The 27,417-nt window shown below is 41.8% G+C and overlaps 2 protein-coding genes across 6 annotated transcripts in view; one reads left to right on the forward strand and one right to left on the reverse strand.

Moving 5' to 3' along the window:
• The window catches only part of ajm1 (apical junction component 1 homolog), a 33,020-nt gene extending 21,507 nt beyond the window's left edge, over positions 1-11,513 (reverse strand). The window contains exon 1 of one of the 2 annotated variants that reach the window (XM_088319642.1): positions 11,494-11,513. The gene's annotated coding sequence lies outside the window, so the exon portion shown is untranslated. Of the gene's footprint in view, positions 1-4,744; positions 4,960-11,493 lie in introns of those variants that run through there. The other variant, XM_088319641.1, reaches the window with a different exon arrangement.
• A 1,158-nt stretch (positions 11,514-12,671) lies between these two features.
• The window catches only part of derl2 (derlin 2), a 35,853-nt gene continuing 21,107 nt past the window's right edge, over positions 12,672-27,417 (forward strand). For all 4 annotated transcript variants that reach the window (XR_015847069.1, XM_088319626.1, XM_088319628.1 and 1 more), the window contains exons 1-4: positions 12,672-12,903; positions 19,312-19,377; positions 21,911-21,984; positions 25,391-25,484. Coding sequence is in view for 3 of the 4 variants with exons in the window: in XM_088319626.1 (XP_088175752.1) it covers positions 12,811-12,903; positions 19,312-19,377; positions 21,911-21,984; positions 25,391-25,484 (327 nt within the window). In the remaining variant the exon portion in view is untranslated. The remainder of the gene's footprint in view (positions 12,904-19,311; positions 19,378-21,910; positions 21,985-25,390; positions 25,485-27,417) is intronic.

Genomic DNA, 27,417 nt, shown 5'->3' on the forward strand with positions numbered 1-27,417 from the left:
CGTTAGCATCACTTTTTAGCATGTATCCGTTAGCATAACTCTTCAACCTGAGGCCATTAGCAAAATTTGTAAATAAGAAGTCGTAAAAATATAGCCATTACCAAATTTTTTTTAGCATGAAACAGTTAGCATTTGGCCATTAGCATCACTTTTTAGCATGTAACCATTAGCATAACTCATTAACATAAGCCCATTAGCATAATTTGTAAATATGAAGTCGTTAAAATATTACCATTACCAAATTTTTTTAGCATGAAGCAGTTAGCATTTAGCATCAGCCAATCCCAGCAATTTTTCGCCAACAGTTTTTACAGCTAGCATGAGTAAGCATAGCATCAACCTCTCATCGCTAATATCGCTAATACAACTAATCACCGACAGATTTACTGCTAGCGTGCGCTAATACTTGGGCTGGCTATGCCAGCCCAACACTTTGCTAGCGGCGCACATAGCTGTTAGCATCCTCTCGCTAGCATACACTCTTTGGAATTCACCATTTACCCATGGTTAAAGGTAATGTGGGTCAGGCCCCCTCAAGCCACCCTGGACAGTCCCTGGTTACTATGACTACCCTCAGGAAAGCCCTGGTTGCCATGGCTGCCCATTGATTTGTATGGGCCCATGTATTCCGGATGGGAGATTCTCAAAACCCATTTTTCCAGATGGGGACTTTTTTTGGTCTTGGTTTTTTTTGGTGCTCGTATCGCTTGTCCAGATAGAAGCAAACAATTCTCGGTCGAGCCGGAATTTTTGGTATTTAGGGGTACTCCAAAAGCGCCGCAAGCACAACTCATTGCCATTGTGTATACACACTATGGCAATGTCGTTGTGCCTTGCTGGAGCCATCACAACTAATAATAATGATAAAACAGGGGATTATATTCGTTGTGCTTGCTTCGCTAATAATAATATTTTGGAAGAGATTAATAGTTGTGTGGCAATGCCACTAACAACACATTACAACTGTGCTTTCAGCTGAGTTAGTAATTAGTGTTGTGTGTTGCATTGCCATCACAACTAATAATAATATTTTGGAAGACATTAATAGTTGTGTGGCAATGCCATTCACAACACATTACAACTGTGCTTTCAGCTCAGTTAGTAATTAGTGTTGTTTGTTGCATTGCCATCACACCTAATAACACGTATAGTAATTGCAGTTGAATGGTTTTATTTTTATTGCACAAAAGTAACACGAAATTAGTACGTGTAAGAACGCAATTCACAGAACGGCTGGTTAGCTGCACACTAGAATCGGGTGTCTTCAAATGGAGACAGATCTCCACAACGATTGCAATGAGACCGTCCTAAATGTAGCGGTTTCCAGCACAATGTTGCACTGAGTTATCCTTTTCATGACTAAAGAGACCTGGTGTTGGCAAAATACGTACAGTGTCTGCAGTGACTAATTTCCCCTCTAGAAGGATGTCCATAAATGTTTCGAGACATCATTGCGGTGTTCTGTATTTGGAACGGATGCGTTGTCGAGAAGAGCAGACAAAATGGCAACATTGTCAATCATGAGTATATCTGAATCTGAATATGAATCTGATATTCAATGCCATTGGCGTTTTCCTCCAAAAAGTGCCCTCACACAATGACGCCAAAGACAAAGTGTCGATTGCCAGTGGCTGATTTGAGCATGGCTTTAAAGTTCTTGCAGCCACTTGCAACCATCCACATACAGTCAAGTCATGTTTAATACTATAGCCCTTAATCACAAGGAGTCTCAAAGGGCTGCACAGATCAGACTATTGCCAATTACAGACTATTATTGCACCATCTGTTCTAAAACCTACATGAGGGCAAGGAAAAAGCAGTGGCCCAATCCATACGAGGGACCAGCCCAGGACCTCCAGCACCAGGATGTGAGCCAGGTGGACTGAGAAGAAACATACCTAATTGCTCTGTGTGAGCGTGCAAAACTTGAAAGTCATGGATGACTGCTACATTATTCTCCCTGTCCATCAGTGTGGATGAGCTTCACTCAGGTCCCTTTCCTCACACGGTGAGTGTGTGCCTTGCCAGTGCGTTTTTAATGTACATATTTACGTTTTTAGCACTTTTAGTCACTAAATCAGTGGTCTGGAACCTATTACTTGCAAGCCACGTATGGCTCTTTTCATGAGTACATATGGCACGGAGATGACATTTTTACAACTGCACATTTCTTTGTGACGTTACAAAATCAGGTGGTAAGATCCCGTTTTTGATACATGCGAAGTCAAAGCAACACTGAGTTACCTCTTAGTTCAGTACAATAAATAAAGGACACATTCTCAACTACAGTTTAGTCAGGGTGTCACACCAACATAATCGCTTTGTTAGTAGCTAGCTAAGGAACCCTTTAAAAAAGCTAATCTATTGTAACTATGTAAGTTTACTGTTGAGATACCTTTACGGTGAAAACCCACAAAAAAAAACTGTAAACATCCGAAAATGCCAGCAAACCACTCAGCGATTTGATAGGTGATCAGTAGAGGTGAGCAATACTCTGCACACAGCGCAAGGCGCTCTCTTCTCTCTCTTGCTCAGTGCAATCTGCGCCGAAGGTAAATACAAAGATATTCTTATTGTTTGCAGTATTTTGTGACCTTTTTACAAACTGCTTTACTTGCCCCTTGTTTTGAAACCATTATTTAGGACATAAATGATGGGCAAAGTAAGCCTCAACACTGTTAACCTCCGATGGGCCGCTGGATAAACAAAGACATGATTTCACGATGTTTCCAGTCAGTGAAATACATCATGCCACAAATCATTGGAAAGCATAAACTCTGTCAAGATTCAATGTATGCTGACTATTTCAAAATGTTTTCATCACAAAAACATCAAGATCCCCGAAAACTATTAAGCCGCATAGCTGACCTATAACGTCTCCTAGGTGTCAGCTGATTATAGGATTCCCCGTAAATATGGACTTGTTACATCCAGGACCGTCCAGTGAATCCAACCGTGTCAAATATTTACTCCAAATCACACAATAATGTCGACTGATGAAAATATCCGCCTAAAAGCATATTTGCACATTCCTTGTTGCAATCTGTCTGTTTACAAATAAACAGATTCATAAAATTATTTCCAATATGGACATTAACCTCTAACCTTTTGATTAGCACAACATTCAGCTAATTGCAGGCTTTTTTTTTACGGTCCACAGCCCGCATTATTCTATAAGGGCCTGTACTGCCAAAACAGAGGTCGCCCCTCTAGCTTCAAATATGATAATTGACACATTGATTAGCTAATGAAATTTTGAATAGAACAATACACAGATGCCTTAAGGGTATTTAAATTAGACCCCAAATAAACGCTTGTAATGCCACTTTATATTTACGCACCATTTTTACGCGCAATTGTGCACATAGTGACTTTCCATGCGAAAGAGAAGTTAAACATTTACAACTCTTTCAAACTGTCTAAAAATTGCAGAAGTCTTATGGCTGTAATATGGTTGTATCCAAACGGACACTTTTGGAAACGCTTAGAATTAACCGAAAAATATTTAAAATACAATGTTTGGTTTCTCAGATTGAGATCAAATTTGACAAGGTACCAGGTAAGTCTATGCCTCACTCATCTGGAAGCATTTGATTGCAAAAAAAATCCAGGTGAGAATTAAAACCTTATATTAATGTATGTTTCAACGCAGAATTAGCAATGTTAGCTGAACTTGCAAGAATCATTTAAGTTTAGGACTAAACTGCAGTGTGTTACCTTTCATGAGAGACCAAAGCTGTCCAGATTCTCCAAGAACAACATTGAATTCACTTTAGGTATGTCTTGGATTGGGATTTTAGGAGAATTTTACAGGAACGTTAAGTAACTGAGGAAGGGAGATACGTTTTAGGTGGTATTAATATTGACATGGGGCACTGGCATTATTTTTTATGGATTTGATCAAATCATCAAATGACACACTATGAAATGTGCTGAAGAATTAACTTAGGCTGTTTTGTGGTTTTGTTTGTTGTTTTGTTGAATTTTTGTCTTGAAATGTATGGTGTGGCTCTCTCAACATTTTTTGAAATGATGGCTTTTTATGGATCCTTGGGTCAAAAAGGTTACCGACCCAGTACACTGAAACATACACACTTTAAAGATAACTAAATACAATATGCAGTCTAAAAGCAAATCCAGTTTGCTACGGCAGCAGTAGCTTCTTTTTAGCCTAGTGGCCACATCATGGAATTGCATGGATTTGCAGGTCAACTCCGGCTTTCCCCTGTAGCTTGGTGCACTGCAGCCCAAATAGACATCGTAAGATGTCCTGATAAATAAAATAAAAAAAATAAATAGTGGTCGCAATTGATGTATTTTTTGTGCACATCAAATCAGAATCACTATAGAATATATGATTTGGTTATTCTGCGTATCCACATGCAAACTGCCGTCGCTTGAATTGGGAAATGGATGATGTAATGCAAGAACGGTCAGAACGTTTCATGATTGGGCCAATAGGAACAAAATAAAAGCCAAGCACTTTGCAGAGGCAAACCTGACGAATTTATACATGACTAGAAATTGTTAATCAGAACACACATTGTGCAGCATGCGTATAGCATGTTAAAGGTTGCACGGATGCCATCTCAAACTTAAATCAAGTGTAAAAAAACACAATGATGCGAGAAGAGTAAATGTGTGAAATGTATGTAAATCTATCAATATTATTACTATCAACTGCATTGCAAGCAAATCAATACGGATTAAATGTCTACATTTTGGCGAATGTTTCGTATCTTACCACATCAGTCGGGATATTCGCTCTGAGTGTATCCATTTTCTAAGCGATGGAGAAGGGGCAAAATCACGCTTTAGTAAAACCTTAAGCGACACCCAAAACCCTGCCTTTTTCTTTTTTTTAAAATGAGTTTTCTATTTTTACCCCTGTTTGCTATTGCAAGGTTAGACGATTCTCTTGCACATCTTCGCAGCAGCATTTGCATCTCTTGCCGCAACCACAACCCAGTCTCCTGTAGTGTAATAGAGATGTTTCGTTCGCGAACAAAACGGCGCAATTAGAAGGCTCTTTGAAGTGAAAGACGAGAACTGAGTCCCCTTAACAAGGAGTTTTCTCTCTGCCTGTTTTTCCTTCTGTCTGTCTGTCCATCCTTTTCAATCTCTATTTCTTTTTTTTACTCTGTTTCTTTTTGTTTTGTGTTTTCTCCCTCTCTCCATCCTGCTGTCTCTCTTTTTGATCCCTTTCTTTTTCTCTCCTTTTTGCTCTCTTTTTATTTCTCCCTTCTCACTTTCTCTTTCTCTCCTTGCTTTCTCTCACTCTCATTCTCATTCTCTTTTTCTCTCTCCATGCCTCTCTTTTTCAAGAAAGACTTCTTGCCTCACTCTCTTGTTCTCTCTCTTACTTTTTCACTTAGCCTCTCTTCCACTTTTTCTCAGTTTCTCTTTCTTTCCCCTCTCTCTTTCCCACTTTATTTCTCTTCCTCTCACGCTCTCTATTTTCGTCTCTCTCTCACCCACTTTCACGGTCCCTCTTTTTTTCTCTCTATTTTTCTCCTTACTCTGTCTCTCTTTTTCTGGCACTCTCATTCCCTCATTCTCTTTCTTACTTTCTCACTCTTTCGCTCACTCCTTTTCTTCCCCTGTGTGTCTGTCTCACTCTTTCTTTCTCTCCTGGCTTTCTTTGTTTTCTCTCTCTAATTCTCTTTCTGTCGGCCTCTCTCCCTCTCTTTCTGTCTGTCTCTCTCTCGAAAGTGCTTGTAACTGGCCCATCTTGAGTCGTGTCATCTCTGGGTTGTGTTCTCATTTAATCAAGTTAAAAGTTTAAATTAAGGAAAGGTTCACCATATAATCTGAAAAATCGTTCAGGAGCCAAAAAAGCCGGTGCTCTAAAAAGAGCCAGAATTGCCATCACTATGAAGTGTAACTCCTCCCCTCCCTTTCAGGTTACTTCCTGCAGCAGTGGTTACAGACGCTGGCCCAATTACGGAGTGTTCATAAGTTGAATTTGTTTGTAAGTTGCTTCAGTACTATATTTTGTATGTTTAAGGTTTATATAATTATTCTATTCTTCTATTCTATTCATATAAGTATGTTTAAGGCTTATAGAATTAACCTGTATTGCTTTGTACTAAAAAATAAACATTTCATGAAATAATATGCTGAATAAAGTTAAATTGAACTCACTTTTGGAAGATGGGCTTCTAGGGGTCCTCCTCCATGGTAGAGTGGACGAAAGAAAAAAAAGTGATCCGACCATTTTCTTAACTGTTTTATCTTTTTTATTCCACTTTCTTTTCAAATGAAACGACTCACCTCTTTTTCACACTTAACACCGGTGTTTCTCAAGGTGGGCGGTACTGCCCCTCTGGAAAGATCTGGGGGGGGGGGGGGGGGGTTGTAAGAAGGCGAAGTTTGAACGTAGTGCCGGTTATTTTCAATGCAAACTACTAGTTCAAACTGTCGGGAACATTTAGCAAAAGAGCAAAGTTCAACCTGATGTCAAGCAGAAAACCGGACGTTGCAGTTTCCTGTTGACCAACGTCTCAAAAAAGGTATAAAAACCTTGCTTCAAAATGTCATAGTCATACTACTACTAAGATTGTCCGATTGAAGACTTGTATTGCGGCGGTGTCCAGAATCTATTCTGTCCGTAAAAACCTAGATAAGCAGTACATCTACAGCCTCTTAATTTACCAACATTCTCCTCACCCGAAATTAAACGAACATGCGAAAGACATGATCAGAATCCACGATCCATCTTCACTACAAAGCCAAAAAGGTAGCTTAATAACTAGCTAGAAATGTGAACAGGTAGAAAAACTAAAAGGTGGCTAGATAGCTAGCTAAAGGAGTAAAAAGCAATTCAAATAGCCGAATAAAAAGGCAAAAACAAAGCTAGATAGTTAGCTAGAAAGGAGGCCAAAATTTAGCTTAATAACTAGCAAAAAAAGGCCTACAAAGCAGCGAAGCAGAGTGTCAAGACAGCGGCGTGACCGCCGAACGAGGACATCAAGCGCTCGGTGCTACGACCACTCAACATCAAGCGCTCGGTGCTACGACCACTCGGGAGTGTTTATTAGCCACGGACTGCTATGTCCACAATGACCCAGCGGCCTACAAAGCAGCGAAGCAGAGTGGCGTGACGAGGAAGTGGGCCGGGCTAACAGCTAGGCTAAAGGCTAACCCTTCTAACATCCATTTTGCTCTCCAACGTTCGCGCTCTGGACAATAAACTGGACCATTTAACAACTGGAAGTGGCATCGAACCGCGAGATGACGAACTGCTGCGCTAAAATTCTGACGAAGACATGGTTAATCTTATCTATCCCGGCTGACGTTGAAAGAAACTGTGCGGGTCAGATGTATCGACATTTCGTTCTGTATACACGTGTACACGAATGACAATAAAGTAAATCTGAATCTGATAAAATGTTAGCAAGATAGCACGCAAAATAAGTGTACAAAGCTAGCAAGATATCTTGTTAAATAGCTAAAAAGGTAGAAAAGTTAGCTCGAATGATTAACAGGTTAAAAAAAATAGAAGTGAGCTAGGTAAAGGAGTAAAAATCCAACTGAATAGCTAAATAGTAAGCTAATAAAAAATAGCTATTTAAAAGGAGGCCAAATGGTATCTTAATATCTAGCAAAATTGTAAGCAAGATAGGATGCAGCAAAAAAAAATAGCAATTTAGATAGATATCTTGCTTAATGGCTAAAATGCTAAGAAGTTGGCTAGTTACAAAACGAAAAAGGTAGCCATATAACTACCTAAAAAATTGCACACTTTTGCTGATTTACTTTATAAAACCAATAAATTGGGATTTAGTTTGTGGTATTTTCTGTCAAATCAAGCATGAAAAAGATGAAGAAATAAATTGTTCAAATACATAAATAGATTACTTATTCTATTCTGAATAATTGCTTCAAATAATTATCAATACCCACTGCCCGATGATTGCTGGGATGGGCTCCAGCACCCCTGCGACCCTACTGTGGATAAGCGGTGCAGCTAATGACATGAGATGAGAATTATCAATACTTGAATAGATTTTTCTTGTCCATGAAGCCCATTAGGTGGGATTTATGTATTTGAATTTCTAAAATAACAACTAATCATGTTATCCCTATGATATTACTAGGTTGATTAAAATTTTTGTTAAATAGAATCAGTCTACCAATAGAAATCAGTCAACCAATAGAAAAAAAAAATGTACTGAATCCTGTCTCTGTTTCTGGCTTGTGACAGAACGGTCTGACCAGAAATTAATCCAGCGAACTTTTCCCCGAGCGGAGATTGAGGCGCTCGCTTGACATGGAAGTGCCACTTCCGCGTTCCTGCCCTGTGCTACCCGTGTCCGTCGATCATCGAATTGTGGAAGCAAGCACTGCTCCCTCTCTTTATCAATAAAATTGATTAAACGAACGCAACCAGGTCCTGTCTCCGTTTCTGGCTTGTGACAATTTTGTGCTCGAAATTATGTTACTTATCCTCCTAATATTGTTTGCACCCTTTATTCCCAGAATAAACCCTGTTTGATCTGTTTTAATTAATCCCGCTATGAATTTCTACATTCTTTTTGCCATTATGCTTGTAACAATTTTTAATCGTTACACAGTAAACTAACTGCCATGCCCATCTGCTTGCCTGATTTGCTTGTCCACCTATCAGACTTGTCAGTCTGTCTACCTGCCACACCCGTCTGCTTGCCTGTTTCGCCTGTCCGCCTGTCAGACTCGTCCGTTTTCCTGTCTGTCCGCCTGCCATGCCTGTTTGTCGGCCTTCCATGCCTGTCTGCTTGCTTGATTCACCCGTCCGCCTGTCTGGCTTGTCTGCCTGCCTGACTCGTCCATGTGCCTGCCTGGATTGTCCGTCTGCCTGTCTGACTCGTCTATCTTCGTGCCTGACTCTCCTGTCCGCCTGCCTGATTCATCGTCCGTCTGCTTGCCTGGACCATTTGTCTGCCTGCCCCGATGGCCTGTCCGCCTGCCCGGTTCGCCCACCTGCCTGGCGCCCCCTGATGCTGATGATTGGGCATCGGCTCACTCGGTGGATTGCTTTTTGATTTTGGTGTTTTTTTTTCCGTTTTGGACTTCTGGAGCCGTCCCTTGAGGGGGGGTTCCGTCATGATTACTGATGCAAGGCACCTGAGCCCGCTCCTTTGGCGCCAATGGCCTCGGACGCAGATTGGCTAGCAGTCAAACCCCCGTCGTTCTGTCACCTGTTCTCAGTCCGTCTGCGAAAGTCAGTTTACGCTAGGCATGTCACGAGACCGGACTAGAACGGAGGCAGGAGGCAGGAAGGGAGAACTCATCCGCGTTAACGATCAGATACTTTTATTAAGGAAATAAAAGTCGTCCAACACTCAGGGACAAAAAACAAAAACAGGCTTACAGGCAAACAGGAAATAGGGCTACTCACAAAACAGGCTTTTACTCAAAACGTGCAAAGACAGGTTTCCTCCGAATCAAACAAAACAGGACAGAGCAGAACAGAACAGAAAATATAGAACAGAAAACGCAATGAACCAGCAACCCGCAATACCCACAACCCACACTTAAGAAGCCCACATGCAAAACAGACGATCTGCTCCAGCCGGTGCCCTGGGGGCGGGGCCAGCCGATCGCCACAGCGACCATGCTGGACATGACAGAGCCCCCCCTTTAAGGGACAGCTCCTGAGGTCCCAAAAAGAAAATAATTACCTCGCACCCCGGAATGGGTCGATGCTCCCGATTAGGGCAACCCCGCTCCCTCCTCCGAACACGCAGGAACGGGGAGAGGCAGGCGCCATCGGCGTCGGACGGATCGGACTTGGCGCTCGGCAGGGGGGGTCGGACAGGCGATCGGCAGCGGAGTCGGACTTGGCTATCGGCAGGGGGGTCCGGCGGGCGACCAGCAGGGGAGTCCGGCGGGCAATCAGTAGGGGAGTCCAGCGGGCAATCAGTAGGGGAGTCCGGAGGGCAATCAGCAGGGGAGTCCGGCGGGCAATCAGCAGGGGAGTCGTCGGACAGGCAGGCAGGAAAGTCGAACAGGCAGGCAGTAGAGTCGGACAGGTCGGCGTCAAATCTTCCCGGGACCCCATTTGAGGCACAGCAATGAACACGATGGGCGGGGTTCGAATGGGCAGGGAAGATTACCTCACTGGGCGCTTGCCAAACAGCGTCCTCCAGCTCTCCCCAAATTGTGTTGGGATCATTCGCTGAGTTCATATCTTGGCTGGTTCATTCTGTCATGGGACCGGACCAGATCGGAGGCAGGGGGCATGCAGGGAGAACTCATTCGCGTTAACGATCAGATACTTTTATTAAGGAAATAAAAGTCGTCCAACCCTCAGGGACAAAACAAAACAAAAACAGGCTTACAGGCAAACAGGAACTAAGACTAGGGATACTCACAAAACAGGCTTTTACTCAAAACGTGCAAACACAGGTTTCCTCCGAATCAAACAAAACAGGACAGAGCATAACAGAACAGAAAATGCAGAACAGAAAACGCAATGAACCAGCAACCCGCAATGCGCACGACCCACCCTTGAGAAGCCCACAAGCAAATTAGACGATCTGCTCCAGCCGGTGCCCAGTTGGTCGCCACGGTGACCATGCTGGATATGACAAGGCAAGCACTTCGACCCTGACTCCCTCCTGTTCTGATTCCTGTCTGGCTCAGACCCCTTTTCTGATCTGGACTACATTTTTGCTCCCCCGTTCTGGCTACTGCTTTGTTTTTTTCCACTCTTGACACGGCCATTGCTCGCCACAGAAATACCACTTCCACGTCTGAGCAACCTGCTCCCCACAACTAGTGATCTACGGATCGTGTGAACTACCCTTACCTTCTTCCCAACAAAACTAAGAGAAATGCAATCAATGGTGGCATCGGCACTGTTGTCTGACTTGCAAGTATAGCCACAGCCTGTTAATGACAACAGTGAAACCCACGCTGCTGAGAAACATTGTGAAGTACATGACTTGTATTGACTTCGATCGGCTCTTAGTGTATTACATTAGTAATATTTTGGGATTAATTTGTTTGGTGTTTCTTCTCTGAATCTGTGTTTTAAGCCCACAATTTGATATTTGGTTTTGTGGTAATTTTGTAGTAGGACTATGAAAATTGTAGACACACAAAAGAACAATATGTCACGACCGGAACCAACAGGGGATCCAAATGCGTAACGTTCCACACAACACTTTATTAAGGGATTGGGGAGAGAGGAAAAAAAAACAGCAATCTGGTGCTCGCTGGGCAGGTGGAACACCGCGGCCGGTGAGAGGTGGCGAGGCAGACAGCCGGGGCCGGAGAGGAGAGTGTGATCACCAATCGGAGCAAGTCGGGTTGCCGGAACAGGAGAACGAAGCATGGTTTTGGATCGGAACAAGTCGGGTAACCGGAGATAATTGGTAAGCCAGGGGCAGGGGACTGATAGCAGTAATCAGGGGAAGGAATCGGGCAGGAAGACCAGGTGGGCAGGCGGGTCGCGGGATTCAGGAACAGGTAGGAATCAAACCAGGAGCCAGAATCAAAAGTGCTTACCTTACATGAGCCGAAGTACACAGACGGACTGACCTAGAGTGACTGGAGAGGAAGCACTTAAATAGGGAGAGGGATAATTAGTACACAGGTGGCAGCTGGGGCTGAAAGAGTGAGCACAGGTGAGGGTAGTCAGAGGGTGACTGACAGGATTGTGATACGATATGGACAAAGCTTGCACCAAAAAAAACTTTTTTATTCGTAGTACTTTTATTTATTTTTATTTATTTTTATTAAAGGAGGAGAGGGGGAGAAACTTTGTGAGTGAGGCCTGGCTTTGGTGACATCAAGCAGACATATTTAAAACTGCAGCTTATTTTTCTTGTGCATCTTTTCACAGGCCAGATTGAAACCCTTTGCGGGCCTGATCGGCCCACAGGCCACATGATTGACATCTGTGCTGTAGAGCTTAGTTACATGTAATACCAAACTTGCAGCAAATTTAGTGTTGCTTATTATACGTAGCAGCACAGGATTTCGTATTCTTTGTTTGTTTTACAGAAGATTTTACTCTGTTAGAGAAACCTTCACAATTTAGTTTCATTTGCAACAAAGATGTCAGAGCACCAGTTCCCATCAGCGGTCTGTAAGGGGTGGGAAAACTATATTATATTACCTGACTACCTGTAACAACATACAGTGTTGAAATTCAATATCATTTTGCATACGAATAACCTAAACTTCTTATATGTAATACCTTGTGAAGCCCTTAGAAACTAATTGTGATTAAGGGCTATACAAATAAAAATGACTTGATTTGACTTTGGTCTCGGTTTCTCTTAGGGATGAAATGCCTAGTCAACAACACCTAGGGTAACGTACCTGACTTCCTGTGAAAGATGGTGTATGGGATATAAAAGGACCTGTCCTAGGAGAATGGAATAGTATTTGGGAATAAATGCTAGGTCAACAAAACCAAAAAGAAACAAGTCAGCTGTTATGGGCCATGTTTTACATCTAAGGTAACCTACCTGACTTCAAGTAAAGAATGGTATTGATATTCAATGTTATTCTTGGCCGGGGGAGTGGAATGTCTTTCTGGGAAAAACAAAAGTAAAGTGCCATGTCAGCTTTTTTGGCATTTATTCGACTTCTAAAATGATGTTTTCTAAAAACTAGAGCATATTGTTAACCTATAGATGGCAGTAGTACGGCAACGATGCATTTAGAATGTTGGGGAACAAGAAGACGAATAAAACGAAGAAGAAAACAAACAAACAAGAGGAGATAAGAAAATTAGACTGGTTTTGGGCTTCTTATGTTTGGTGGTAGAGACTCACTGTGAAAGTGCCAGCTCTGGATTCTTAAATTCTGTTTGAAATGGCTTATCAGACGTTTCAACAGGAGTATTTACAGATTCCGCTTGTGACCAGGGCATATACTACAGCATGCGTCCTTACAACTGCAGCAGTGGTAAGATGAACACTCTTTTAAAGGGAAATTACACGTTCCTTGCCTATTGTTTGCTACCACAACTGTCATATAATGTCAGATGTTTGCTTGTTTATTATTTATCATAATTAGCATAGTTATAGACATCCTGGTATATCGATGAGACACGTCATGAATTGGAGTCTAACAACCCAAACGTACGCCCCCTAAAATGCAGTGTCTGGATCCAAATTTAATTTTACGTAATTATTTTCAGATATATTCCGTTATTAGATTCTTACTTTACCAAGCTGAGATGTACGTCAACCAGGGGCGATTTAGGTTCGGCGCTTTTTTTCTTTTCTTTTTTTCCTTTTTTTTAAAAAAAAATTGTTTCTGGTTAAGATTAAAATAAAAGACAAATAATAAATAAATAATCTTCCTCGGTGTTCTCAAACACAAGCTGTTTTATTGCCAACAAGATAAGAATCCAGGATCAGAAAAATCTCTACCAATTCCTAACGTTTTAAAACCATGGTTTTGGATAAATCATCGAATTTTGATGATAATTTAAACTGGGATAGAAATGTCTTTATTGCCATTGATATCAACGTTTGGAAACACTGTATCTATAAGACGTGTCCCGCCAGGGCAAGACATGTAATAAAGAATTCGAAGAGAGAGGACTACTCAGTCAAGTCAAGTCAAATTTATTTATATAGCCCTTAATCACACAAATGTCTCAAAGGACTGCACAGGATTACAGTTACAAAATTACACAATTACCTGATCTTAAACCAGCATGCGGGCAAGGAACGACTCAAAAACCTGAGTGTGAGGAGAAAAGAGAAACCTTGAGAATGGACCTCACATGTGGTAATCCCCCTTTCAGGATTGACCAGGGTGAATATTACAATTAGCATTACTGTACACATAATAGTGGACATTAGGTAAGATGTTGACTATCAGGATAGAACGGAAAAAAAAATATATACACAGTGTAATGCTTAGAAAACTGTCCCATGTTTTAATAATAATAATGCAATGAAAAAGAACAGTGCACCGTCACTGTTAATGTAATATATTGTGGTCATCTGATGAGGAGAAAAGACAATTCTAAGAATACATCCATTCATTCATTCATTCATTATCTGCACTGCTTATCCTCAGTAGGGTTGCGGGGGTGCCCAACCCAGCTGTCTTATTTAACCATTACAAGGCAGTGGAATATTTCCAATGCTGCGTTGTTCACATTTTTTGTTTTGCTTTCCTTTTTTTTTTTTTTTTTTTTATCATATATCAGCCTATCCTACCCTTTATTAGAGGAAAGAGAGTTTTAAAAATGCTTAGATCCTAGGGGGTGCTTGACTTGAATTTCGGGTGCCTAAGTCTCTCTCTTTCTTCTCTCTCTCCACCTTTCTCTATTTTCCCTCATTCTCTTTCTCTCCCCTCTCTGTCTCTTCTCACCTTTTTCCTCTTTCTTGCTCTGCCTTTTAAAATTATTTTTCTTTCTCATGTTTTGTCTTTGTCTTTCTTTCTCTGTCTCTCTTTTTCTAAGTCTATATTTTCTTGCTTTCTCTCCCTCTCTGCGTCTCTATTTCTTCTCTCTGTCTTTCTGTCTCTCTCCCCTCCCTTCCATCTTTGTCTTTCTCTCAGTCTCTCTCCCTTTATCTCAGAGTCTGTACTTCTCTTTCTGTCTACTTTTTTGGTCCGTCTCTCTTTTGCTCTTTCTTTGTCTCTCTCTTTACCCTGTCTTTCTCTATTTCTCTTCTTTTTATTTCTTAGTCTTCTTTCTATGTAAATATAGGCACAGATCCTCTGAAAAACACACAAAAAATATAAATTGAGTAAATCAGAAAGCAAAAGATCAGCCGTCTCTGATATTGAAAGATATAATGCACTCTGCTTCGGAGCAATCAATATTATCAAAGTGAGTCCAAATTTGCTTTTCATACCTGCAGGACTGTCTTTTTTTGTCTTCTGTATTGAACTCAATTATTACCCAACATGTTTGCAAAAAGGTTTGACATGGTCAAGCAGCGCATGCATTGTTGAAGCAAAATGGCAGAATTCATGTCTGTGTATAGCAGCCCAATGACACAAAAAGATCGTAGATCATATATAGGAACATTTCAAAATAGCACACAGTATGTGCCATTAGCCAGATAGTGACTTTATTTTAGTAACAAAAATAACCATGTTCTTTGATCTGCGCTGAATTTTCTTCTTTGAAGGAGGTACTGTACTGGAAAATGTGTTCTTGAAGTGCTTGAAAGGTGCTTGAATTTGGCAATGATAAAGGTGTACGAAGCCTTTACTGATGAAGCATGGGTGCATAGATTTGAGACGGCACGTTTGTATATAATTGGAAGTGTATATCTTTGTGATTCCTAGTACTGAAGGGAACTTAAAACTGTGGAGGTGATCGACAGATTAACAGAAATCTAAACAATATTGTGTTTTGACAAAGTGCGATAGTGTGATTACTAAACACTGCGTTTTTTTTCTAAGGATTTATAGTTTGTTAAATAAATGGGGGACTGTTTGCCCTACAAGAATTGTCACATTTCGGAGTTTAACAGCGCCACCAAATCAGAGGCATGTTTTAATGGCACTAGCCAATAATAATAATAATAATAATAATAATTTCCTTGTATTGTCATTCTGTGTAACAATGTACACAGAACGAAATGTCGATTGCACCTGACCCGTTGTAGCGAGCCGATGCAGCCGCAGCCAACAGAGGGCGCCGCCGACCACTTTTTAAGTCTTAGGAATGACTCGGCCGGGGCGCGAACCCGAACCTCCCAGTCTCAAAGCGGGCGCCTTAGGTGAGGCAAAGTTTGCAAGACATGTGTGCGTGACTGTGATAGGCTGGTGTTAGCTGTGAATCAGTCTAACAGCCCTTACACAAATGGTCACCAAAACAAACGTGACAGCTCATACAGTAGCTGTAACAGCTTGTTCCATTGAAAAAAAGAGTCATTAATTAAATCAAAGAAATGCTGATCACCACTATGGGCTCCCTCAATTTTTATCACGTCCAATAATCGACTAAGGCAGCGTCGAAAGGGAAAGCTAACAGCTAGGCTAACCACTCTTACGCCAACCCTGCTAAACATGTCTAGTCACCACAGCCTGATCCATTACCCGTGAAACGGATTACATGGAGCTACTACTCGTGGAAAACTGCTACATTTGGCACTTAGTGACATATTTTAATCATCAGAGACTTTGCTGAAGTCGCATTTACCGGACGCTTGAGTGTAGCCAGCCATCCGCTCTCATTGCTTTCTTACATTGAAGGTAGAAGCACTTCAATTTCGTTATTCAACTGTAATTCTCTATTCATTTGTAGATGTGTAGTTGTTATTTTGTTACTGTTCTATACTCTCAGTTGGTAATAACATCATCTGGAGGTAAATTTGCATGTCACTATTTTTAAGTTCTTCCCAAAAACAAAACAAGTGCATTTCTATGCTTATCTTTTGAAATTGAAAGTCACATTGAAATTGCAATGCAGGTCTGAAAAATTATAATTAAGTTTTTTTACAAAATTGTGCAGCTCTACTAGATACTTCTGCACCTTAGCTGTTGCATTATTCTTGACATTTTTGGTTCCTGCTTGACGGATTAAGGTATCAAAACTATGCCAAAGTTTGCTTCCTAGTTGTAGAGGTAAAATCGGGCTTCAAAATAATCATACCCGCTGGTATTAAAGCCCATACCAGCCGAATTCCGACAAATGATATTGATTGAAAGGACCAAACCCAAAGGAACCCTAATTTTCTTATTCTTCAGCTGTCATTGTTTTTAGTATATTTTTGATTGTATTGTAACCCTAACCCACCCTAGGGTTAAACCCTAACCCTAACCCTATTGTACAGGACTGTCTCAGAAAATTAGAATATTGTGATAAAGTTCTTTATTTTCGATAAACAATTAAAAAAACAAAAATGTCATACATTCTGGATTCATTGCACATCAACTGAACTATTTCAAGCCTTTTATTATTTTAATATTGCTGAATTTGGCTTACAGCTTAAGAAAACTCTAAAATCCTATCTCAAAATATTAGAATGTTATGAAAAAGTATACAAGTAGGCTATTCAACTAATCACCTGAATCATCTAATTAACTCGAAACACCTTGTGAGGGTTTCCTGAGCCTTAAAAAACTCAGCTTGGTTCAGTAAACTAAATCACAAGTATGGGGAAGACTGCTGATCTGACTGCTGTCCAGAGGACCATCATTGATACCCTCCATCAGGAGGGTAAGACACAAAAAGAAATTTCTCAAAGAGCAGGCTGTTTCAAAGCATATCCACAAAAGTCTGTTGGAAGGGAAAAATGTGGCTGGAAACGCTGCACAACCAAGAGAGATGACCGCAGCCTTAACAAAATTGTGAAGAAGAGCCGCTTCCAGAATTTGGGGGAGCTTCAAAGACAGTGGGCTGAAGCTGGAGTCCAGGTATCAAAAGCCACAGTTCACAGACGTGTCCGGGAAATGGGCTACAATAGCCGTATTCCCATGGTCAAGCCACTTCTGAACTCAAGACAACGGAAGAAGCGTCTGACTTGGGCTATGGAGAAGAAGCACTGGACAGTTGCAGAGTGGTCCAAAGTCCTCTTTTCAGACGAAAGCAAATTTTGCATTTCATTTGGAAGTCAAGGCGCCAGAGTCTGGAGAAAGGCTGGAGAGGAGCAAAATCCAAGTTGCTTGAAATCCAGTGTGAAGTTGCCACAGTCAGCAATGGTTTGGGGAGCCATGTCAACTCCTGGTGTTGGTCCACTGTGTTTCATCAAGTCCAGAGTAAATGCAACTGTGCACCAAGAGATTTTAGAGCACTACATGCTTCCATCTGCTGAAAAGCTATATGGAGATGAGTATTTCATTTTCCAGCATGATCTGGCACCTGCCCACAGTGCCAAAACCACCAGTAACTGGTGCACTGACCATGGCATCACTGTCCTTGATTGGCCTGCTAATTCCCCTGACCTGAACCCCATCGAGAATTTGTGGGGTATAGTTAAGAAGAAGATGAAAGACACCAGACCTACAAATGCAAATGAGCTGAAGGCCGCTATCGAAGCATCCTGGGCATCAATAACACCTCAGCAATGCCACAGGCTGATTGCCTCCATGCCACGCCGGATTGATGCAGTAATCCGTGCAAAAGGATTCCCAACCAAGTACTGAGTGCATCAATGGACATTTTCAAATGTTTGATTTAGTTTTGCTGTTATAAAATCATTTTTTTACTTGGTCTGAGGAAGTATTCTAATATTTTGAGATAGGATTTTTGAGTTTTCTTAAGCTGTAAGCCAAAATCAGCAATATTCCATAATAAAAGGCTTGAAATAGTTCAGTTGATGTGTAATGAATCCAGAATGTATGACATTTTTGTTTTTTTAATTGCATTACAAAAAATAAAGAACTTTATCACAATATTCTAATTTTCTGAGACAGTCCTGTATGTATGTATGTAATATCAAAGAAGACCATAAAGTCATAGTCTGAGTGGGTTGAACTATCTGGAATTAAAGAAGGAATTAAATACAGAAGTTTTTTTTTTAAATGCAATTTTCTCTTTTGATTTTTCCTTTTTGCTCTTTTAATAAATTTTCTTTTTCTTTTTCTTCTTTTCTTTTTTTAATTTTTTTTTAATTATTCATCTTATTTTCAAAGGTATTAAGGCGCGTTTTTGTCACTTTAATTCTCTAACTGAAGTCTTTAACTTTCATAGTAAGGCAGTTGCCTCAAACTATCATCCCAAGGGGCCTGTAAAGTGTGGCCCAATACTGTGCTACAATCCTCGATGTTTTGAGCTCAAAGCTGGCCACTAAGCTAATAATTCTAAAAGACGAGAAATTGAAAAAATAAATTTATATGAAATTGCATTACTTGGACATTGCCTTTTGCAAATCACCTATGTTTGTCTAGAGCAGTGGTGTTAATTTAAGCTCAGGGACTGCATGGTTAAAAACTATTCTCACGAGGGCCGGACTAATGATTATAAAAAGCAGAATGTCTCTACATGTCATTGCACTATTTATTTGTTTATGTTGATATGTGTATAATTTGCCCTCATGTAGGTTAATAGTCTGTAACAATAGTTTCCAATAGCCTTTGATCTGTGCCCTTTGAGACTTTTTGTGATCAAGGGCTATACAAATAAACATGACTTGAGTAGTTTGACTGCAGTATTTTTTCCTTTCATTTACAACTTAGACCGGTTGACAAGCACTACCATGTAAATATTGGCTATCTCCTATTATTCATTTTTGTATCTTTTTTCTTTAAAGTTTATCAATGCCAATAACGACATTTCTAAAAATAAATGCTCTTATTCACTTTTTTTTTAAACGCTTGGTATTGAAAGAGTTCATGTGTTTTACACATAAAAGTGTAGTAAAAAATGCATTAATGACTTTTCTTTTTTTCTTTTAGCAACTAGAGATTATCACACCTTTTCAACTGTATTTCAATCCAGAATTGATCCTCAGGAATTACCAAGTGAGTAATCATACTTGACTGTGAGTCACTTGTTCGACTTTTGTCAGTTTTTATCTAGATTGTAATATTGAAATTATAAGGTGATTCCATAATAGTTTTGTGAGACTTTGTTTCGAATGGAATCCATCCATCCATCCATTGTCTTCCGCTTATCTGGGCTCGGATTGCGGGGGCAGCAGCCTTAAAAGGGAAGCCCAGACGTCCCTATCCCCAGCCACCTCCCCCAGTTCATCTGACGGGATCCCGAGGCGTTCCCAGGCCAGCCTAGAGAGACATAGTTTCTCCAGCATGCCCAGTGTCGCCCCCGAGGCCTCCTGCTGGTGGGACATGCCTGGAACACCTCCTGAGGGAGGCGTCCAGGAGGCATCCTTATCAGATGCCCGAGCCACCTCAACTGGCTCCTCTCAATGCAGAGGTGCAGTGGCTCTACACAGTCCCTCCCGGATGATTGAGCTTCTCACCTTATCTCTAAGGAAGAACCCAGACACCCTGCGGAGGTAACTCATTTCAGCCACTTGATCGTGTTCTTTCGGTCATAACCCAAAGTTCATGACCGTAGGTGAGGGTAGGAACGTAGATAGACCGGTAAATCGAGAGCTTTACCTTTCGGCTCAGCTCCATCTTCACCACGACGGACCGGTACAGGGTCCGAATGACGGCAGACACTGCACTGAACCGTCTGTCTATCTCCCGTTGCATCCTACCCTCACTCGTGAACAAGACCCCAAGATACTTGAACTGCTCCACTTGGAGCAGGATCTCATCCCCAACCCGGAGGGAGCATGCCACCCTTTTGGATGAGTACCATGGTCTCGAACTTAAAGGTGCTGATCCTCATCCTGGCCGCTCCACACTCGGCTGTGACTCGCTCCAGCGAGAGCTGAAGATCACGGCCGCATTCCTCTTCGCCAGCCAATACCTGCCAGCTGCTTCTTATAGTCCCACATGCCAGGAACGCCCGATAAGACTTTCTTCAGCTTGACGTCATCCCTCACCGCTGGTGGCCACCAACGGGCCTGAGGGTTGCTGCCGCGGCAGGCACCGACTACCTTACGACCACAGCTCTGATCAGCCGCCTTGACAATGGAGGCGCGGAACATGGTCCACTCGAACTCAATGTCCCCCGCCTCCCTCGGGACATGGGCAAAGTTCTGCCGGAGGTGTGAATTGAAACTTCTTCTGACAGGAGATTCTGCTAGCCGTTCCCAACAGATCCTCACAACACGCTTGGGTCTGCTGGGTCCTGGTGCCAAGTGCACATATGGACACCCTTATGTCTGAACATGGTGTCCGTTATGGACAACCCATGACGGGCAAAGAAGTCCAATAACTATACATCACTCGGATTCAGGTCAGGGGGGCCGTTCTTCCCAATCACGCCCCTCTAGGTCTCACTGTCATTGCCCACGTGAGCGTTGAATTCTCCCAGCAGTAAGAGGGAGTCCCTTTGTGGCACGCTCTCAAGCACACCCTCCAAGGAGTCCAAGAAGGCTGGGTACTCTGAACTACTATTTGGTGCATAAGCACAAACAACAGTCAGGACCCATCCCCCCACCCGAAGGCGGAGGGAGGCTACCCTCTCGTCTACCGGGGTGAACCCCCAACGTACAGGCGCTGAGCCGTGGAGCAACTAATATGCCCACACCGGCTCTGCGCCTCTCACCACGGTCAACTCCAGAGTGGAAGAGAGTCCAACCCCTCTCGAGAGGACGTGCGTGGAAGTGAGTCTGAGAATATTTCGTCAGATTTTCTCAACCTCACACACCAACTCGGGCTCCTTCCCTGCCAGAGAGGTAACATTCCATGTCCCAAAAGCCATTTTCTGTAACCTGGGATCGTCGCACCAAGGACCCCTTCTTTAGGCGCAACCCAGCTCTCTACGCACCCGACCCCTTTGGCCCCCTCTACAGGTGGTGAGCCCATGGGAAGAGGGACCCACGTTGTCCCTTTGGGCTGTGCCCGGCCAGACCCATTGAGCAAAGGCGCTCGCCAACAGACCCCACCTCCAGGCCTGGCTCCAGGGGGGGGCCCAGTAACCCGCGTCCGGGCAGGGGAAATTGTGGACCAATGCTTTTACTCTTCATAAAGGTCTTCTGATCAGCATTTTGTCCGGCCACTCACCTAGAACCTGTTTGCCATGGGTGACCCTACCAGGGGCTTAAAGCCCCCCACAACATAGCTCCTAGGATCATTGGGACACAGAAACTCCTCCACCACGATAAGGTAGCAGATCATGAAGGAGTCGAATGGAATCATTTAGCATTTCAGCTCTAACAACAAAATATTTAGCTTTACTTTATGGGGCTGTTGAATTTGCTCGATCTTCCTACCCCATCATGCAAAAAAGTGATATGCTTATTTTGGTACAATTTTGATATTTTTTTCTTAAATTCAGCTCAGACAAGCAGCAGGGTGTTGAAAATACATCAATAATTCTTTAACTACAGTATAAATAGATGTGAATCATTATAACAGTGGTGGTCTTACTCATGTAAAGATGTTTGCATAATATATCCTTTTTTTCTTATTACAGGTATGGCGGTTAGTAACCAACTTCCTTTTTTTTGGTCCAGTTGGCTTCAATTTTTTGTTCAATATGATATTTTTGTATCCTTTTAATTGTAACTCTTATTGTCTAACTGAATACAAACCTGTGTGTACTCTAGATACAAAAGCAGTGCACCATTAATGCTGTATAGTGGGATTGGGATGCAGCTGGCCCTGACTTGGGACATTGGGAAACGATGGTCCGAATCCTCCTAAGACGTCAATTTCAGCAATATGACTTCCTTTGAGGAAGCAGAGTTTGGGGAATCACATGTCAGCTCTTCTATATTTGAGTTGAAGTCCCTGAGATGGTCAAACTACTCCTCAGTGGCAATCCTTGGGTATGGATGAGATCTGCCGGAAGTTCATGACTCTAAAACAGGGGTGTAAAACGAAAGAAAGAGAGATATAGAAATAAAGGGGGGAAAGGAAGCTAGAACTAAAGGAAGACTGGAAGAAAAAAAGGAGAGAGTGAGATTTATATAACTCTATATAGAGAGAAAGAGTCAGAAAGGTAGTGAAAAACAAGTAAAGAAAAAAAGAGAAAGTTATTTAGCTCTAGTTGCTATGCATGCGGTGCCTGACTTTGTTTAACATCAAGTGCTTCTCTGCGTGTTTTTTCGTGGGCCTGATTCAAATCTTAGGTGTTCCTTATCCGGCCTCCAGGCCGCATGTTTTGACCCACGTGCTCTACAACATTGAGTTGAGGTCTGAACTGAACCTTATTTATTAGCAGATTAGGATGGCAATCCTATTTTTTTGAGAAAGTAGGATGGAGAGTGTATTATAATTAAGGAGAGATCACACCTCTCAGCCTCCCTGGTTAATTTGTTATTGGTACTGAAGAGGAGGGCCTGTCAGGAAGATGAGTCTCGTTCAGGAGGAGTAGTGTAGTTTTTGTCAAGGTAGTGAAACAGTGGACCTACTCTACAAGCTAGAGGTGGGCTACCCAAACCTTGAGGGGCCGCATGTCCTGCACGTTAAAAATTATCTGTTTGACTGCAAGCTGGAAGGAGCTTTTTAACAATCCTGGTGAATTGAATCATCCTAATTGAAGAAGAAAAACCTCTAAAGACATGCAGGACTTGCGGGCCTTCAGGACCGGGTTGTCCACTTCTGCTATTGACCCTTTGCAGGTGACATCACGTCACCCGACTCTGGCAGATTGAGAGCCATGACGGACGGCAGGAGCACTTGAGCGCAAGGCAGTTGAAAAGGCAGTTGAGCTGAAATAAATAATGATGTCTATCTGCAGTCAAACAGAGGGACCGATGTTGTGCCTTGGCCCTCAAGTATTTCTGGATATACTGAGAACATTTTCAATAAGATAGGTTTCATGTTTTTCTGAGCAATTTTATGTTAAGTAGATACAATAACGTCAAAGACACTCAATATAATAAGTTATCTAGTGCTAACTAGCTACATTAGTGTCTTGCCATTGCCATTTCTTACTACGTAAACGAGCTGCTTTTATTGTGATTAGCCAGGGATTCAAAACGGTAATCTTCTGGAAATCACGTGGTTTAAAATAAACTGCAAAATTATGAACGGATAAATGAGAGACGAATGTTCAGAAGAGAAAAGGTAATTTTGGCAAAATATTTTTAACAAAGTGATTTCTATACAAAGTGCAAATGCCCCATTTTTTACTGTTCTATCAGTGTTCATTTTACCTCCGAAAAGTGATGGGTCCCAGGGACTCGCATGCTCAAAAATTACACAGCCCGAATAAGACTGTGCGGTACCCCATACTCCCGAAGCAACCCCAGAGGAAGACGTGTCGGTGGGATTGAGGAGGTCTCCGAAGTACTCCGCCCACCGATTCACAACGTCCCGGGTCGAGGTCAGCACCGCCCCATCGGCACTATACACAGTGTCGATGGCACACCGACAAACTGCTATTTGGTGCATAAGCACAAACAACAGTCAGGACCCTTCCCCCCACCCGAAGGCTACCCTCTCGTCTACTGGGGTGAACCCCAACGTACAGGCGCCGAGCCGTGGAGTAACTAATATGCCCACACCGGGTAAAAAGTCCGGCCACCAGGCGCTCGCCAGCGGACCCCACCTCCAGGCCTGGCTCCTGAAGGGGGCCCCGGTAACCCGCGTCCGGGCGAGGGAAATTGAGGACCAACGTTTTGTCTCATCATAAGGGGTCTTCTGATCTGCGTTTTGTCTGGCCACTCACCTAGGACCTGTTTGCCATGGGTGACCCTACTAGGGGCCTAAAGCCCCCGACATAGTATATATATATATATATATAAGTCATTTTAGTGCCATTTGCGCGAGGGGAACATTTCAGGCCTGGGGTGATTTGTCGGCTAAACGAAGCACAGGAACGCATACCATTACAAAGAACTAGTAAGCATCCGGACTTTTATAAGATTTTGCATCAGCACTGGTGTATGGGGACACTCCATTTACAATATATCGGTACAGATCAGACGAACGGAAGTCAGGCAGACGGAACGATTTGTTCAGATGTATGAATATGTCAGAAGAAAGACTGCTAGCTTAGTAGCTAGCATTGCTAATGCTAGCCTTAGTTATTCTAACTCCTGCTCCATGTGATTTTCGACAATATGAGCACAAAATTTGTATGACTAGTCATTGGCAACGGTGTTGAATAATATAGACATTTAGGACTTGCACATTTGGTGGATGACAAGTTTTCCCCAATTGTATGCTGAGTCCTCTATTCAGAAACTGCCCTACTTACGAAAAACGGTAGATACGAACATTTTTTTTGGAATGTCGAAAAATATCCCGACATTGCTGTAAGTAAGATTTTGTATTGTGTGCGCCCTTTTCCGAGTAGAGGACAGTACTTTAGTGCGTCTTTCTGTCTCGTGGCGCTGTGAGAGGTCACCCAGCATTCACCCCGAAGAAGCTGGCAGGTATCCGGCTTCTACTTCCTAGTTCGTGAGTGAACATGCAACTTGTACTGTATCTCTAGCTTGCTAAGAACTTTGACGTTTTTAGTGTTTAATATCTTGTGCATCCATTCAATATGGTTGGTGTAAAGTGTAAAGAGGCGAGTCGTTTCTTTTGAAATAAAAGTGGAATAAGAAGGGTTGATACGGTTGAGAAAATGGTTGGATCTCTTTTTTTGCCCGCTTTCTACCTCGATGTAAGTAGCCTAACTCTTGAAGCCCATCTTCCACAAGTAAGTTAAACTTCACTTTATCTTTATAGAGCATAGTATTTGATTAAATCTTTATTTTTTCATACAAAACAATACAGGTTACTTATACAAGCCTTAAACATACTTATACAAACTTGAAACATTCAAAATATAGCACTGAAGCAACTTACGAACAAATTCAACTTACGAACAATCGTTCGTAAGTAGGGCAGCGTCTGTATACTGTATGCCATCAAGCAGTATTTATTACACTCGCATATTTACATTCAGATTTTGAAAACTTAAGAAATGTTGTCAGATTCCTCAACTATTCGTTTTTAGGTACAGATACTGTCGGATGCTGGAGGAAGGTTCCTTCAGGGGTCGAACAGGTGACTTCGTTTTTATGTTCCTCTTTGGTGGACTTCTGATGACTGTATCCTTTCCATTCAAGTTTCTGTGTGGAACCTTTTTATAAAACAGAGTACTATACCCTGGGCCGGTTGATCAGGAGCACGTTTCCCCTCAAAAGGCATCGAAAAATGTCTCTCCTTTCTCTTATAGGAGAAAGGCATGGATTTGACAAACTAGAAAATGAAACTTACATTGACTGTTATGTTTCAGGGAGGGACTTCTTAACAAGAAACCCTTGTTCATACTGGATCTAACTGGCTCTTGCAGGTTTTCTGATAAGAGCACAATGGACTTAAGGGCACTTGGAAATTTTACTGGGAATGTACCAACAGAAAGTAAATACCTCATTGAAATATGTGGATAAGCATAAGGTGCACTTATAAAAACTAAATTGATAATGTGATTGTTGAAATATTATTATGTTCATTAAATTATAAAACTAATAGCTGAAAAATGCATGCAATATTGACACCTATTCATAATCTAATACTCAAAAAGCAGTATACTATACTAATACTCTATAAGTAGAGAACTTCTCTTACCATGTCGAAGGTCGCTGCAGCCTTTACAATTATGATTGACTATCCCTTTTGTGAGGTGTTCTAAATCGCCTCTTGCCTAATCGGAAATTGCTCTGTCGCAACTGGATGACTGAACTCCTGGTGTATGGAATACATTGTACCTGTTAATCAAGTTGTCTTATATCACGTCTCCTTGATTTAATTGCTTCCTTGATCAAGGATGCTCAAGGAGTACAGTTGTACCTTTACTTACGAATGTGTTTTTTCTGGAAGTAGCTTCGTAACCTAAAAACTTTGTAACTGGAGACGCATTTTGAATGTGAATGCGCTAAGTCGTGTCAAGCCCCGGAAAAGTACTGTATGAAATGTTTAGATAAATCATACAAGAACATCAGATCATGAAACAAATACATGTTAAAATTGGATTACCTCAAAATCAACAAAAAATGAGAGGCACACATAGCAAAAAAACAAAAGCAAAGAATAAAATCATTTACCTTTTTGTCTCACGTTTCTTGAAAAACTGATTCAATGACGTCTGCTTTTGATGATCTGTCAGAAATGCTTGAGGCAGACATTATAATGTGCAAAAGCCCTACTTGTCAACACTTTTCCTGGGTGATTCCTTTCCACAAATTCTGAGACTTGGCGGATTTTTGCTGAAATGTCTTTAATTTAGTCTGATTGAATGATGGCTTTGCAACCTGAAAATTTTGTATGTATAGACATTCGTAAGTAAAGGTACCACTGTACTTGTTTTTTTCAGGAACTGTTCTTTTTTACGATTTGTAACTGATATTAAGGACGGACAGCAAGAGGAAAATCAAGTACGGCACGCTCTCACACGGCCAGTGCCCCAAACGGTCCCTAGAAAGAAAAAACAAACTAGCACACCAACAAGACAAAAAATATCAAGAACAAACAAAATTGGAATGTAGAAAACAAGACACAAGACTTGACATATTTTAGAGGAATAACAAATCATATAAAGTAACATTTTAAATGATCAAAGGTCGAGAAAATTGTTTTTCCACAATGAGTTTCTTCTGAAGCAGCTCATTTGCAGATAGTTCACCACCATCTTGCTGCCACTAGTAAGTCCCAATGCAGTTAGAATGTCGAAAAAAAAATGCGGCACATCTTCCGGTTCCAGTGTCCTCGTCAGTCATACAGTAAACGCAGCTGGTTACACAACGGTGGTGTCACCAGTCTCAGGGGATCATATCGAATCCATGGGAGAGGCACAATTATTTAAACCCCCAATTCCTTTTGCACAGCACTAGTGCACGTTAAACATAACCACACATCCAGCAGCAGCTTACATCATGCTTCATTATTTGAAACAATAGACAGCCGGCTCCCTTCCAGATGGTTATTTTCTCTTGTGATTGGCCAATAAGCATTTTTCCATGGATTTTGTGTTGCTGACAAAGT

The sequence above is a fragment of the Urocampus carinirostris genome, chromosome 16 (assembly GCF_059441175.1).
Source record: "Urocampus carinirostris isolate Australia breed hairy pipefish chromosome 16, RoL_Ucar_1.0, whole genome shotgun sequence".
Lineage (NCBI taxonomy): Eukaryota > Metazoa > Chordata > Actinopteri > Syngnathiformes > Syngnathidae > Urocampus > Urocampus carinirostris.